Genomic DNA, 16312 nt, shown 5'->3' on the forward strand with positions numbered 1-16312 from the left:
TCGTTATTTTGACCGAGATGGTATGAAGGAGGCGGCTAGAAAGACATTCTACACATGGTGCAATGGAGAAGTAGAAAAGAACTCCATTTATGATTTACATAAAGAACTGCTCAAGTACTGTCGGAGCGACGTGCGCATACTCGAGGAGTGTTGTTTGGCATTTAGATCGATGATGTTGGATCTCACCAAAGTTGACCCCTTCAGCCGTTGCATCACGATCGCTTCCGTGTGCAACATCATATTTCGAAAGCATTTCCTGACTCCTGACACAATTGGGGTTGTGCCTGAGAAAGGGTACCTCAGCGCCCAGAATCAATCTGCAGATGCTATAAGATGGATGGAATACGAGGCACACGTCAATAACACGCATATTCATCATGTTCGTAATTCCAGAATGGAGATGAAAATTGGACCTTATTACGTAGACGGATATGATGCTTCTACCGAAACCTTGTATGAGTACTACGGTTGTTACTTCCACGGTTGTCCAAAGTGTTTTCCCAGAAGGAATCAGTATGACATCCCTCTACGAAAGACTACTGGCGAGGGAAGAGTGGTTGAAATTGAAAGGATACTCGCTAGTCACCATGTGGGAATGCGATTTCAAAAACCTGATGAAGAACAATCACAAAGTCTTGTCGAAGCTTAGATATCTCAAATCCTATCAGAGGTAGGGAGGCTTTTCTCGGGGGTCGTACCAATGCCCTGTGTCTGTATTACGAGGTCAAGGAAGGCGAAAAGATAGAATATGTTGACTTTTGCAGCCTCTACCCGTACATCAATAAGACCTCGCGATATCCAGTTGGCCACCCGACAGTCGTAACTAAAGACTTTATCACCAAACCCACAGACTATTTCGGTATTATCAAGTGCGACGTTTTACCTCCGAGGAGATTGTATATACCAGTTCTACCTTTCAGGGTGAACAACAAACTGATGTTCCCACTCTGTTCCAAATGCGCGGAAACCATGAATCAAGACGAATGTCACCATGGTGTCAATGAACGTCAGCTGACGGGTGTTTGGTGCACTCCGGAATTGGAAACGGCTGAAGAAGTAGGGTATCACATCACCAAAGGAATACAAAGTTTGGCATTATGATGAGTCGGCAACATACAACCCTGAAACTGGAGAAGGAGGGTTGTTCACCGATTACATCAACATGTTTCTGAAAATTAAACAAGAGTCTTCCGGTTTTCCAGAGTGGTGTCGCACTGAGGAAGACCGAACCATGTACATCCAAAGGTACCGCGAAAGAGAAGGTATCGTCTTGGACAGAAGCAAGATAACCACCAATCCAGGTCTCAGAGCTCTCACCAAGCTAAATCTCAACTCGTTCTGGGGAAAGCTGGGACAGAGATTAAACTTTGGACAGAGCACGTATGTAGAAACGCCCACCAAACTGTTGGAAATGTTGATGGATAATACAAAGGGCGTCACAGATCTTTCTTTTGTCTCTGACGAAATGGTTCTTGTCCAGCACTGTGATAAAGAAGACTACATTACCGAAGCACCCAATACGAATGTTGTACTTGCTGCCATGACGACAAGCTATGCCCGACTTAAACTCTACAGTGTTCTGGAGAAATTAGGTAGTAGAGTCTTGTACTTTGACACAGATTCCATCATTTACATCCAACGAGCTGGAGAATGGGATCCACCGACGGGTGATTATCTCGGAGATTTGACGAGAGAAATAACTCCGACGGATAATTACATCACACATTTCGTATCGGGAGGACCGAAGAATTACGCGTACCGACTACACAAACCGGACAAAAGTGGGAACCAAACGGTGTGTAAAGTGAGAGGGTTCACCCTCAATTACAGAAATCAACTGGAAATTAATTTTGACTCCATGAATCGACTCGTTCGGAGAACAAGCGGTCCTCTACACGTCAAAGACCCTCGAAAAATAATGCGCAAGGGAGATAGAATATTCAATAGAGAAGAAGTTAAAACGTACAGTTTAGTGTATGACAAACGGGTGATACAAGATGATTACTGTACCCTCCCATACGGCTTCTAAAAACAAAAAAAATATATAAATAGAAGCTAGATCGTCGGTTACCCATCATTCATCCATTTGAACCTTGAACAATCACATTGGCATGGGCTCTACCAAATCGGACTTGGTTCTATCACTCGTCTATTCTGGCTTATGTACACTGCCTTATTTTGTTTTAAACTGGATGTTGAAAAAGTACATTGAAGAACGTAAAAGGAGACACGATAACCAGCGAGGTCCTATGATATCGTCATGGATGCAAGATTGAAACACCCATTTACCTCTCTCATGTGCGGTCCCACGCAGTCTGGGAAGACATTTTTAGTCAAACAGATATTAGAACAATGTGACAGCATCATATCTCCACCACCAGATGTTATCTATTGGTGCTACGGCGAGTTTCAGCCAGCCTATTTGGAAATGATGAAGAGAGTGCCTCAAATTCGCTTTATCGTATGGATACCTCCAGATATTGTTGGTGATAGATGATCTGATGACAGAAACGGGTAACGATAAACAAATCGCCCAGTTCTTCACGAAGGGATCTCACCATTGAAATTTATCCGTGATACTGATTTTGCAAAATCTCTTTCATCAGGGCAGACAATCGAGAACCATCAGTCTCAACACGCACTACATTTTCCTGTTTAAAAATCCAAGGGACGCATCACAAGTCAACGTTCTGGCAAAGCAAATGTACCCCGGAAACATTAAGTTTCTTCAGGAGGCATTCACCGATGCCACCCAAGAACCTCACTGTTACCTCCTCGTGGATCTGATGCCAGACACCCCTGAGGAAATACGCATTCGAACGAACATACTTTCATCTCAAGTACCGATAGTGTACGTGAGAAAGGTATAAAAAAAAAGACGTCATCGTCAGTCATTTCACCATGTCATCCCGCATGCGAAAGAACGCTGATTTTCTCTCTGTATTGCACAAGGCCAACTCGAAACAACAAAAGGGATAATTGATGGAGCCTCTAGTGACTTGATACAATGTCTGTGTGAATGCTCGCTCAATGTGTTGAAAGGGAACGTCCAGCTATCACCTAGTCAGAAAAGAAAATTGGCGTTGTACGTGAAACATCTCCGAGCACTGTCCAATAAAAAAACTCCAGTCAAGGAAAAGAAAAAAATTCTGGTTCAGAAAGGAGGTTTCCTGGCCGCCTTGATTGCTCGAGGATTGCCTTGATTGCTTGATTTCGAGCATACTCCCTCCCCTACTAGCCTAAGGTCTTAAATAGATGGAATCCGTGAAGAAGATGGCTTTAGTCCCTGCCATTGCCAGAAATGAGTGGACAAGATGGCCGACTTCCGCCCTGGCCAGTGTTCCCCAGTCAAATAAACATCACAGGATGTGCCATAGAGAATACATTGCATAAACATCTATTAAAACAAAATTTAATTTTGAGTTTATATTTTTCATTTTTTCACTTTTGTGTGCTTTGTAATAGACAGGTGACGTTCCAAGCTTTCGATATGTTATAGATGTTTCCATCAAAACTCCACCATTAAATGCCCAACTTGCCGTAAAACTTGATGATATATCCTGCACTGGCCCAGTGTATTACCAATGGACGATATGTAATTGTGTGCCAAACTCTATTTTAAAAAATAGGTAAATGCAGTAACGCAGGTGACTGTTCAAGTTTGTTCGCTTCGTTTTGGATACTCTCTGGTTCAATGAACACGGCGACGCAGCCAACGCAGTTGTAGACGCAGTATTCGCTGCCCAAATTAGAGCTAAAATTCATGCATTTTTTACACAGATGTACGATCCAGTTGTTAGCAAATATAACTGTTTTAATCCAATTAACAACAGGAAGTAACCTGAATCAAGATTTAGTTTATGTCCGTTATTCCATGTTAAAAATTATCCCACTTTTCGAACGCGAAGCACTATCGCCATACTGCTTTTGATGCTGAAGGTCAGACCACAAGATCAATATATTGTATCGGCCGTTTTTCCTCTTTGTAAAAAAGGGGTTTCATCACACTGTCTGTCCGCGAGTTGTGTATTATTCTACGACAGTCTAGACTTTTGTTTTGTAATGCGTCAGACAAACGTAATTTGCATACCAATCGCCGTTGACTGCCACAATGATATTTACAAGATTAGTCTGTCCACATATTTTTGTATTAAGTTATCATGCTCTAAAAAGTAAAAACTGTTTTCATGAGGAAAAGTGTTTTGAAGCGTAGCAAATTATATATTTTCTTGAAGCCCTTGTTCCTGGCTTTTTGAAAAAAATGATCTGTGACATGTACCACGAATTAGTCACGTGATTACTAAGTAAACATAGAGGTGTTATTTTGAATAAAAATTAGTTTTGTATGAAAACTGTAGGGGTTCTGTAAAAAAAGAAAGCTGAAAAATCAAGACAGCATCAGCCCCGTCAATGCCTCGAGAGTGTTAGAACATAGATTGCATATTTGTTTACAATGACACCAATTTACATTTTTCCTGTTATTTCATCCATAGACAAGGAATTTAAAAGCCTTTTATTTTTTATTGCGAGAAGTTCTCAAAAAATGCTTCAAGGGTTTTATTCTGCGCCAATACGTTATCAATGTGTGTGAATTTCATGAAAGTAGGTCAATTTCTGACGACGCACAACTCACTTGAATGACCTCCATGGCGTCAGATTTCTTCTGCCTGGAAACGCCAAAAAAAAACATTTGTCACGTTGCGCTGCGCTAATTTTGGACATTTAAAGCATCAGATGGACTGATTTTTACAACAAAACACATAACATGGAGTCACCTTGCAGTAATAAAATCCAAAACTATAAAGTTTTGGGTCCGTATTCGTCCTCCAAAAAGAAGGCGAAGTTGTTACAGTACACGGCGGCCCTGCATAACTTGTCTGCCCGACTTTTTGGAAGATGGAAATTGATCATGTTTGCTGACGAAATTTTACCCTCTTGGTTTGAATACTCAAAGTGTGAACCCCATTGTACTGTCGGCAATGCATTTCTGTTATAGGTAAAGTTTCGCTTCCTCTGAACTGCGTTTTGAGTTTTTCCTTGGGGCCTCTTTTTTGTGATTGATCAATAATCAGGAGCCGGAGTTGATATGACCGCGTCGTCTTCAGTGTGCACTGTTTCTGTCGTGAAGGGATTATGCAAATTACGCAATAAGTCAATGTTATTGTTTGCGTCCAGACTTTTATCTCAAAAACAAATTGTACAGTATCCCGTTATACAAGTAGTTTTTCTTATTTTTTTAAAAAAAAGAGGGTATTCTAGATGTGTTTCAGTTTTAATTTTGATAAAATTATGAGCCCAATAACTTTACAAAAGTAATAACAAAAAAAGCAAAATTCACGAAAATAAGTATATAACGGGTGGCTGTCTTCAATGCCATCTTAAGAGTGTACCTAAGGGTATCTCGTTCTCTGGTAACCACAACCATTTATTACATGGCTTCATATGATCAGCTGACAAATACAAGTAGACAAAGGAAACAATAGATTACCTCACTTACTATTGTTTCCAACCCCAAGCTGTGAACTACTTAACATAACAATATACTCTCAATTAGGCTAAACAATAGACCTTATGTGTCTATGACATCATCCGTTGTCTTGAATAGTTTTGCATGTAATTATAGTCACTGCAATGGGATAGACAGGAAATCTCTACTTGACCAGATTCTATCGTCTATTTCCGGCAATGTGAGCTATTATCTACCATCCAAAGCCAGAATGATCAAATGACGAGACCTGTGGTGAAATCATTGACTTCGCTGGATAGAGACATGAACGACATAACGCAAATGGAAGAGTTGCCTGAAGATGAAAATGTCAAACTGTACCAACAGGTTCTACGCAAGTACTTGTTGTTGCAGGAGAAGAAAAACGGACCGATTCCAATCTCCGTTATGCAGCAATTACCCAGCACTGTTGCTGTAGCCGATCGGGAATCTCAACCCGACAAAGACGGTGTGCCAGATCAAATTACATCCGAAGTCTTACAAAGTGTTCCCAAGAGCATGCAGAGAAAAGCGAAGCTTCTACTACAGAAAGTTAAACAGAACCAACGGGTCGACTGGGGTGAAAATGGTGAATTAATCATTGATGGACAATCCGTGCCAGGCACGCACATCATCGATTTAGTCAATGATTTCTTGCGTAAAAGGAAGAATTTCACCCCCACAGGTTGGAGAGAATTTGCCGAAGTTATGAAAATGTCAAATGTACCTCAAGACCTTGTTGGCAATACAGATCGGTGGTCTTACATGCATACCAACACACTCAAGGGGAGAGTTCCGAGGAGACGTGAACCCCATGTGGTTTCCACTACCATTCATCCTCGACACATGTGGGTGACGTATTAAATAGAACCTCGTCGCAACCGCTAGATCTCACTTTGGTTCAGTCGGTCGTGATGGATCCACGCTGTCCTGCTTTGCTGTCGTTTATCGAACGTATCCACTGCCTCTGCGCATGTGAAATAACCACTCCCGTAAACAATGACGAAGAAGATGGACACCGTCCTAGACGAACTGTTTTACAATGTCCAAAGTCCTGGAAGTTACGGGGGTTTGAATTCCCTTTATGCTGCCGTAAAAAAAAACAAAGAGAGGGAAAAAGATAACCAAGTCGGACGTGAAGAAGTGGTTGAGTAAACAAGATACATATACTCTGCACAAACCTTCTAGACGGTCCTTTAAAAGAAGGAGGGTGGTGGTTTTCCAAGTGTACGAGCAGTGGGAGGCTGATCTATGCGATCTCTCCTCGATATCCAGATACAACAGTGGATACAAGTTCTTATTGACGTGTATCGATGTTTTTTTCAAAATATGCTTTCGTTGTACTTCTGAAAGACAAGAGAGGGGCGAGTTTGGTCGAGGCATTTCAGAAAATACTCGGGAAGGGGCGTCGCCCTGACGTTTTGCGCACGGACAGAGGAACTGAATTCACCAACAGACTTTTTCAGAACTACCTCAAGAGCGAAGACATTAAGTTCTTTACTACAGGCAATGAGACTAAAGCCAGCATTGTGGAGAGATACAACAGAACCATCAAGGGAAAAATGTTCAGATATTTCACGAAGAACAACACGTTGACTTATCTACCTGTATTAGACGACATGGTACATTCTTACAACAATACCCATCACAGAAGTATAAATACCAAACCCTCACTCGTTACCTACGCGAACCAGAAAAAGGTCAGAGACATATTGTACGGTGATCTAAGCACAGAGAAAAAGGGGTTGAAGAAGAGGAAGATTTATAAACTTGGTGACAGAGTCAGAATCAGTAAAACCAAACACGCTTTCAAGAAAGGTTACCTACCCAATTGGACCGAAGAGGTATTCACGATTGTTGGACGTCTCAACACACAACCACCTGTTGACAAAATTTCAGATTACAACGGCGAAATGTTGGAAGATACTTTCTACGAAGAAGAACTTCAGAAAATAGTAAAAGACGACGATGCATTGTACATTGTGGAGAAAGGGCTGCGCAAGAGAAAACGTAAAGGTCACGTGGAATATTTCGTTAAGTGGCGTGGGTATGATGATTCATTTAATTCTTGGATCAGGGACTTGCAACGTTTATAAATACCGTTCACACACACGATGACCCGATTCATTTCAAAGATCATCATGTCCGGAAAGGATTTCTTTTTGACGCTCCCTAGTAATGCCTCGCTCGATGTGTTCCCGAACAACACATTGACAAAATACACTGTCAAACTACCGAGAACGCTTTCGCTAGATGGTGAATGGGAAGTAGCATTGGCCGACATCCACTACCCAGATTCGTGGTACAACGTCGTACATGACGAAAATAGGATCTTTTACGATGCCTCACCCAATATGAGAGATCACGGAGAACTGAAATTGAATCCGGGCTACTACAACTCGATCGAAATGATTTTAGATGCGATTCGAGAAAAAGGTCTACCAGATGAAATACTGATGACATATAATTCGAGGTCAAGGAGAGTGACCGTGGTGGCTGAAGAAGGAGCTCGTGTAATCTTGATGGGGGGATTGGCCGAACTGTTAGGATTTCCCTCAAATACAACAATTACAAACGAAAGACGCACTAGTCCCTACCTTGCCGACATTAGAAGTTTGTATTCCCTCTATGTGTATTGCAATATAGTCGAACACCAAATGGTCGGTGATGTTTCCGTACCTCTCTTGAGAATAGTCAATGTTGAAGGAACCCACGGAGATAGCGTCAATCACACTTACAACAAACCTTACTTCCTCCCGATTCGAACGTCAACATTTGAGACTGGAGATTGATATAAGGTCTGATACGGGGGAGAAGGTGCCATTTCAACGCGGACGAGTGATCGTGACGCTGAGTTTTCGCAAAGCTCGTCCTTCGCTAGTGTGAAGAAAAAATGAACAGACATCGACCTTACACTCCTCACGTGGGGGTTTATAGAAATTACTACATGAATCAGATTGGACGAGGATCTGTATTATCTGGCGCAAGACTGCAACGCGGATATGGAATCGGAAGTATGTTTTCTGGATTGGCGAGATCGGCCGCACCTCTGTTAACACAAGGTCTGAAAGCAGTGGCAAAACCAGTGCTCGATGCCGGTTTGGGTATTCTAGGTGATGTTGTACAAGGGAAAAACTTTAAAAAAGCGGCTTCGAATAGAGCAAAGACTGTGGGTCGTCAAATTACTTCTTCGGTATTGAGCAATTTATTTGGAAGACCCTCTCAAACGGGGCGAGGATGCACCATCAAAAGAAAGAAGACAACAACGAGACGTGTCATTTCTTCCAAGGCTAAGAAGAGGAGAAGATCTTCGGATATATTCGACTGAACATCATGGCTTTTGTACACGAACACTGCTGTGAATGCGCAAAGACGGAACTCGATCTCTTTACTATTCCTCCGACACAGACAAGTATCGAAAAAGGAAGTTACGAAGAGGTAAACCACTCACGAATATAGCCGATGGTCTGATCGAATTTGTAATACCTTCGGCCGGAAGTGAATACATCGATATTGGTTCTACGCTTTTGCACATCAAGGCTAAAATCACGAATGCCAACGGAAGTAATTTGGCTGCGGACGCCACTGTAGGGCCTGCAAACTTGTGGTTGCATTCCCTCTTCAATCAAATCGACATGTACCTAAATGGAAAGCAGATTTCGGATGCATCTCCCACCTATTCTTACAGAGCAATGATCGAAACGCTATTGGCGTTTATGCTAGAGATCAACTGCCTAAAGCTAAAGTGTTGGAGTATCCCGCAGCGTTCGTATCAAACACCGATGACAGTAGCGGAGGTGGGACACATTGGGTGGCTTTTTATCTGAAGGATCCCTACCGCGGAGAATATTTTGACTCGTATGGTAGTCAACCCTACTACGTGGAATTTAAGAGATTTCTCGATAAAAACGTTTGTACATGGGTCTACAATCATCAAATACTACAAGCTCCGTTCTCTACAGTTTGTGGTCAATACGTCTTGTATTACTTGCTGCGCAGATGTCGAGGGGAACCTATGAAGTCCGTAGCCGACTCTTTTACGCGTGATAGACATTTGAATGACCTTTATGTGAACAGATATATCGAAAACGTGACCGGACTCAACCTCCCTATTTATGACAAATATTTTTTCCCACGCAGTTTTACTAGATGACTCATGCTATTGAATTTCACATGTATATATATATATATATCTCGATTTCATATTATTTCTCTTTTTTTTCTTTTTATCACAGATGAGCGATTCTGATTAGAAAAAAAGTGTGTATTGACTTTTTGGTGTTACTCGTTTTTTCTTGTTTTTATTATAATCGAATACTTATCCGCATTTGAAAATGTATACTTTATATACTCGAAATTTTATTTTTTTATTCTTATATTACTCAGTTTTTAATCCATTCTTTTTGTTTATTTACTCAAACAAGAAACAAAACAAAACAAAACAAAACAAAACAAAACAAAACAAAAACAAATTGTATATTTTCTATATACTCAAAATGTCATTTTTTTATTCTTATATTACTCAGTTTTTAATCCATTCTTTTTTTGATTATTTACTCAAACAAAAAAAAACAAAAAAAACAAAAACAAAACAAAAACAAAATGTATACTTTCTATATACTCAATTTCAATTACTCAGTTTTTAATCCATTTTTTTGATTATTTACTCATTAATAGATTTCCCCTTCTTTGTGTAATAAACTCCGTTAGTTTTCAAAATGATGTGTATTTATTAGTGTGTGTGTGTGTGTGTGTGTGTGTGAGCGCCCTCTACGATACATTCTGAAAAATCTTTCGTCCACGCCTGTCCAACTAAAAAATAATTAAAACATCCAATTAAAAAAAAATTTTAAAAAAAATGATGGTAATTTATGCAAATGTATTCACGATGACCTCGACACGACCTCGTATTCACATCAATTTTATGTATGCAAATGTATTCACAATATCCCATTGTGACGTCATCCTCATTCAAATTATCCCCTTTACGGCCATGGTCCTCATGCATGCTAATTTATGCACGAATTCCCATTGTGACGTCATTATTTATGCTCATCTATGCACGGCCACCCATTGTGACGTCATCCATCCCCTTATGACGTCATCGCATCCGAGTATGAACAGCGCCCTCATGGTCGTCGCTATAGTCCATGCTAAACTACTAATGAATCTCTTGCACCCAGTTGCTCTATTTTAATCCAAATAATGATAGCGATTATGTCAACCAACTACCATTTCTATTATAGGATTAAGACATAAACCAATGACTGACTTGCCATTCTAGGATTTGTTGTACAGCAGCACATCATATATGAACGAGAAACATGTTGGTACCATCTAACAGAAATTAAAATCTTGTTGAATTCTTATCTCATTCAAAACAAGTATAAACTCAATCTAGCCAAGCTGAATTCAAACTTGCCATTCTAGGATTTGTTGTACAGCAGTAGGCACATCATATATGAACGAGAAACATGTTGGTACCATCTAACAGAAATTAAAATCTTGTTGAATTCTTATTTTATTCAAAACAAGTATAAAATCAATCTAGCCAAGCTGAATTCAAACTTGCCATTCTAGGATTTTTTGCACAGCAGCACGCACATCATATATGAACGAGAAACATGTTGGTACCATCTAACAGAAATTAAAATCTTGTTGAATTCTTATCTTATTCAAAACAAGTATAAACTCAATCTAGCCAAGCTGAATTCCAAAAAAAAATTATCTAAGCAACATCTTTAACGAGCCACCATGTGTATATGATGTATTACGTTGCATAACTTGAGATTCTCTCCGCCCCTAATTTAAAATTACCACATTTGATCTAGTATAAGCTAGCTAACAGGTCACTCAGCAAAATAAGAACAGAAGAACAAAGAGTTTGCGCTCAACTATGGTTAAAATTTATTGAATTATTTATTCGATTTGAGACAATATTTCACATATTTCACTACATATTCAGTTTCAATTTCATGCATGTCTTCTAATAGTAATTACTGTGACATGACGAGTGAATTACTCTACACGACTCAAGGCACAAGCACTAAAATTCGTGTCAAACAGTAATGTAAGTAGTCGAAAGATTCACACGGCGGTCGATATCTATATGATTTTAGTTTATGACGATGACAATTGAACCGTGATATCTGGATACAAATAATTACGGATAACTTACTCGTAAATGAAATCTGTTCCATCAGACCAGCGAAATGTTTTTTTTTTCTTTATCATTGAGACCAATCCAGTGCTTGTTATTTTTCAATTTCGTCTCTAACCAATCCTATAAAACATAATTCAAGTAGCAGATATCAGAAATGCATAACGAGCAATGACTAGATTTAGTTTAAAATTAGTAATCGTGATAACGTTTCGTCCCTGAAGCCGTGAACATTTTGTCTGATATCACGTGTTCGTAGAGATAGTTGATTCGAGTGACGTCATGGACTAGTATTATCATTTTACGGGTCTGCAATATTCGAATCATATACTGGTTTATGCTTATCGTGCATGACGTCTAAGTGCGTCGGTGTTACCGTTGATGGTTTTTGAAATCGATTAACATATTACTTTCATTGCAATTTTTCAATATAAAATTTCAGTTGCCAATTGTATGTGTTTATCGAGCATATTGTCGCGCTCAGCATGAAATATGAGTTAGCTATAATTCACACAAAACATCACTAATGCTAATGAAATGCACTATGGTCATGTGATAATTAATAATACAATGTTATAATAAATAATAAATATAGCTACAAGCAGCTATGACCAGCTTTCGATGCAATGGTTGCGTTAGCGCAGAATTGCATTTATGCAACATAGTTATGACATTACACTTCTGTAACATCTAGACAGACATGTACTGTGATCAATCAGTTTACTGTATACTGTAAGCAAATTGATCACAATATATGGTGATCTAATCACAGCATGGTGAACTGATCACACTATATGGCAAACAGGTCACAATTTGGTGGAGAAAGACGCTGTTATTGTAAATTGGTGACAGTATATGGTGAACCATGACCAGTTCACTATATTGGGACCAGTCTATTCGGCTTTTAAGTAAAGGGCCATAATACTATTGAACTTGAAAAAAAAAAGTTTGAAGGATTTAATTTGTGCAATTTATATACATGTAGGTTATACGATCGTCTTATCCAATGCCATGTCGCTAACATCAATGGTGCTCTCGATATTATAGATATGCATACTTAATGAGTTCTATGACCATATATGGTCATTGAACATGTTAGCAATTTCTTTTGTTCAATGCCTTCAATATAGCATTGGTCCCATGTTTGTATATGCAATAGTGTTTGATATATTATAGACATGCATATTTAATGAGTTCTATGACCATATATGGTCAACGGATATGTTGGCCAATTTATTTGTTCATTTCCTTCAATATAGTGTTATTTCCATGTTTGTACATGTAATGGTAATTGAGATATTAGAGACATGTATATTTAATGAGTTTAATGATCATATATGGTCAACGAATATGTTGGCCAATTTATTTGTCCATTGCCTTCAATATAGTGTTATTTCCATGTTTGTACATGTAATGGTAATTGAGATATTAGAGACATGTGTATTTAATGAGTTCTATGACCATATATGGTTAAGTCCTTGACCAATCAGGACAATTTTTGTAGGCACTGTTACTGTTACTCACTACATGTATGCTAAGTGTCATGTCATTCGGACTCGGTGGATTTTTTGACCATATAAGGGACACAAATATGGCAGCAAAGGTCACATGTTTGCTCCAGTTTTTCTTTTCATGAATATTGGTAAGAACATACCACAGGTTCTACATAAAAAAAATGTGGAGATTCTAGACCATCAGTAAGTGGTGCAATCGACCACTTCCGGGTTTTACTAAATCCAAGATGGCGGCCGAATGACGTCACATATCAACAATCGGAAACTTTGTTTTAGAGAATTGCCTATAGAACGTGTCTGTAAGGTTTCAGGTCAAATGGGCAACCCGTCTTCGAGAAGAAGAGTTTTGACAATTTTGAAAAACGGCAGAATAAAAATAATGATTAGCCCGGGTGAATAAACTATTCAAATCTTTTAGATATTGATTGTGCATATTATTTACGCCACATAAAACACATACAGCGTCCATGGACGGTGAATGAAATTGCATATTTTACAAACTTAGCATATTTTAAACCAACTTCAGGCTAACACGGGTTTAAGGTTTTAGGATTTAATAAATCTTTAGAAAGTGTGAGATTACAGATATAAACCACAGTTATGGTCAAAGTCAAATACAAATACATACAATTACGAGACGATGAAAACTGAATTTATGGCTCGGGACTGTGATTGAGTGTAGTTTGTGTTTCTTACATTTTCGCTGGGACTGTGAATACTTGCTAAGTCACCATCCCTGTCACGACACCAATCTTTGGCCGTTTCCCATTTCTTTTTATTGTTACTAAAATAATAACAATGATCTTCATAGTTTTGCCAACCCTGCTGACAATCTGTGAACATACATTTAAACATCAAGATATGTAAGTATAATTGAAATGCAGGATAATCCCTCAAAACGTTACAGGAATTGCAATATTTAGCTTACCACTTCCCATACGCTGATGGGAATTACCAACCACTATTGGATTCTCCGTCAGGTAAGATTCCTCGACTATACTTAGCTCAGAATTTTACCAGATATCGGCGCCAAAAGTTCACTACAGCTAACAAACGCCAAGTTTACCATATCTATCAGGGATTTTATCTAGAGTCGGGATTTAGACAAACTATTATTGGTATTCATTTACACAATAAATGGTGAGTTGATTTTTGTTAACATAGTTTGTCTCGGATTAGGGAGTGTAGTTACCTGCATACAATGAAATATAAACGAGCAAAAAACTGACATGTTATGCTATCTATTGTCAAATCGGTTTGAGTTACTCACTAACACGTAGTTATTATTGTTAATTGTGATGTGTGTCATTTTTGTGGAGTCTCAAGATGTTAATTTATTACATACCTTTAGATTCAACTTTTAAACATAGCATCAACTGTATCAGCCACAGCACCAAGCACAACCGAATCACCAGAAAGTGGTCGACAATCATGAATGCTTCTGTTTGTGACTTTATTTTCTCTAAATAGTAAATATATATATTATGCTCGGCATGAAAGAAAATAGTTATATTTACTTTATGTTCTTCCTTATAAAACACTCATGAAGCACCAGGATCTAAAACTTCTATTTTGTTTAGATTTTTTTTGAGAATAATTCATAATAAATTGTACCTCAATAATCATTTGCACAATTACAAATAAATAGACAAAATATAATTTGCTCTATTTTATAAATCATCACAAAATAGTTATTGTGTTAAACAATATGAACAATAATATTATGAGGTTATTACGAGGATACCTCAAAGTATGCAGAGTACAGCACGAATATCCATCAACGAGCAGCGGATGTCGATGTGACGGCGTACTGTCTGAGTTTAATAGCCTAAATTCGTTACTATTCTTAACTACTTTTTTGGAGAACCTGGCACACATAGACCGAATTGTTTTCTAACACGTCAACATAAAGTCGATAATCAAAGCAGTCTCGTATATGTTGAACATGAGTGTGTGGTAAGGTGATCCGACAAAAAGTAACCGTCAAATGTCATAAATGCCAATTTTGGATGGTATTCCCTTGTACACTACTCACCTATTTACTGTGGAATATGATGTCTGAATCTAGTAGCAATGCACCACGCATGCGTGATATTGGATTCAATCAGATGACCTATGACACAAAAATTAGATATGACCATTAAGAAAAAGAGCGGTATACATATACGTTATTTGGGAAACGATTGTGTCTGCTGAAAATAAGCTTGTCATTGAAGCCATGATAGACTGATTTATGAGCAGCGATTTTAAAAGAAATCATGCATTGTGACCTTGTCTTGTCCGTTACAACGTATCTAATCAAATAAGAACAAACATCGACTGACAGATGGCTTACTCATGCTAATGTATACTGACCATATCATCAATAACAGAGATTACAACGAAATTGTACCAGTTGGTGATGGCAAACGGTGTCAAGCGTACTTGCCCTAGATGCTTGTTACACAATATCGTTGCCTGACACGGAATTGTACGTGCATATTTTCATAATGGTACACTCAAACTTGTCCTTTTTGGGTAGCCAGTATATTATCGATTACCATTATTGTTTCTACGGCTACTTCAGTTTCTCTATTCTATACCAATAGCTGCATTGCTATACAGCCAACATCTTATTACCTGTATACATTTGGAGACATAACTGAAATGAAACCACGTTGGCATATTCACTAAATTGACTAATACATTTCATGACAACAGCTCCCGTGCTTAAATATAGGTGTTTCCCGGTGACAGGTGCGCACATACTATGTCACTGCTGGATCTATATTGATTTGATGTATTTGGAAAAGAACTCGACAGTTTAAGCAGTCATACCGGCACCATTCCAACCATTTTAGATGTCTAGGTTTGAAAATATAACGCACAATCAAGTCCGTGGAACCAATTCCGTGTAGGGATCTTAGGGGACTTTTGGAATGCCAAGCATTGCAGAGGAATAAGTAAATATAATCGAGTTGGATGTTGGGGAAAATATATTCGGTCATGACCAACGGCTACCTGTCATTTTCTCTACTGCGTCACTAAATAATAAACTGTGATTGTTTGTGGTATCATCATGCGTTGTGTCTGCTACTGAACTAGTGTGACATGAGATTAATCAGATCCACCCAACCAATTCTCTGTAAATACATTTTATGTCTAGTTGTTTTC

The 16312-nt window shown here is 38.7% G+C and overlaps 1 protein-coding gene across 1 annotated transcript; it reads right to left on the reverse strand.

Annotated features, from left to right (window-relative positions):
* Window positions 1-11684: 11684 nt before the first annotated feature.
* Window positions 11685-14606, reverse strand: LOC146736536 (low affinity immunoglobulin epsilon Fc receptor-like). The gene is made up of 3 exons (XM_085505280.1): window positions 14505-14606; window positions 13856-13992; window positions 11685-11768 (listed from the first exon to the last, which is right to left on the reverse strand). The coding sequence occupies exons 1-3, from the start codon at window positions 14590-14592 to the stop codon at window positions 11685-11687; spliced, it is 309 nt and encodes a 102-aa protein (XP_085361406.1). The 5' UTR covers window positions 14593-14606.
* Between the last annotated feature and the right edge of the window lie 1706 nt (window positions 14607-16312).

This window comes from Saccoglossus kowalevskii, chromosome 11 (assembly GCF_978046115.1).
Source record: "Saccoglossus kowalevskii chromosome 11, keSacKowa6.1, whole genome shotgun sequence".
Taxonomy (NCBI): domain Eukaryota; kingdom Metazoa; phylum Hemichordata; class Enteropneusta; family Harrimaniidae; genus Saccoglossus; species Saccoglossus kowalevskii.

Bases quoted from the DNA above. Each gene is read 5' to 3' on its own strand.
- LOC146736536 (XM_085505280.1), bottom strand. From the start codon at position 14,592: ATGATTGTCGACCACTTTCTGGTGATTCGGTTGTGCTTGGTGCTGTGG. The intron at 13,993-14,504 runs GTATGTAATAAA...GTATGTTCACAG, and splicing joins TTTAAAAGTTGAATCTAAAG to ATTGTCAGCAGGGTTGGCAA. The intron at 11,769-13,855 runs GTAAGAAACACA...TATGTTTTATAG, and splicing joins TTCACAGTCCCAGCGAAAAT to GATTGGTTAGAGACGAAATT.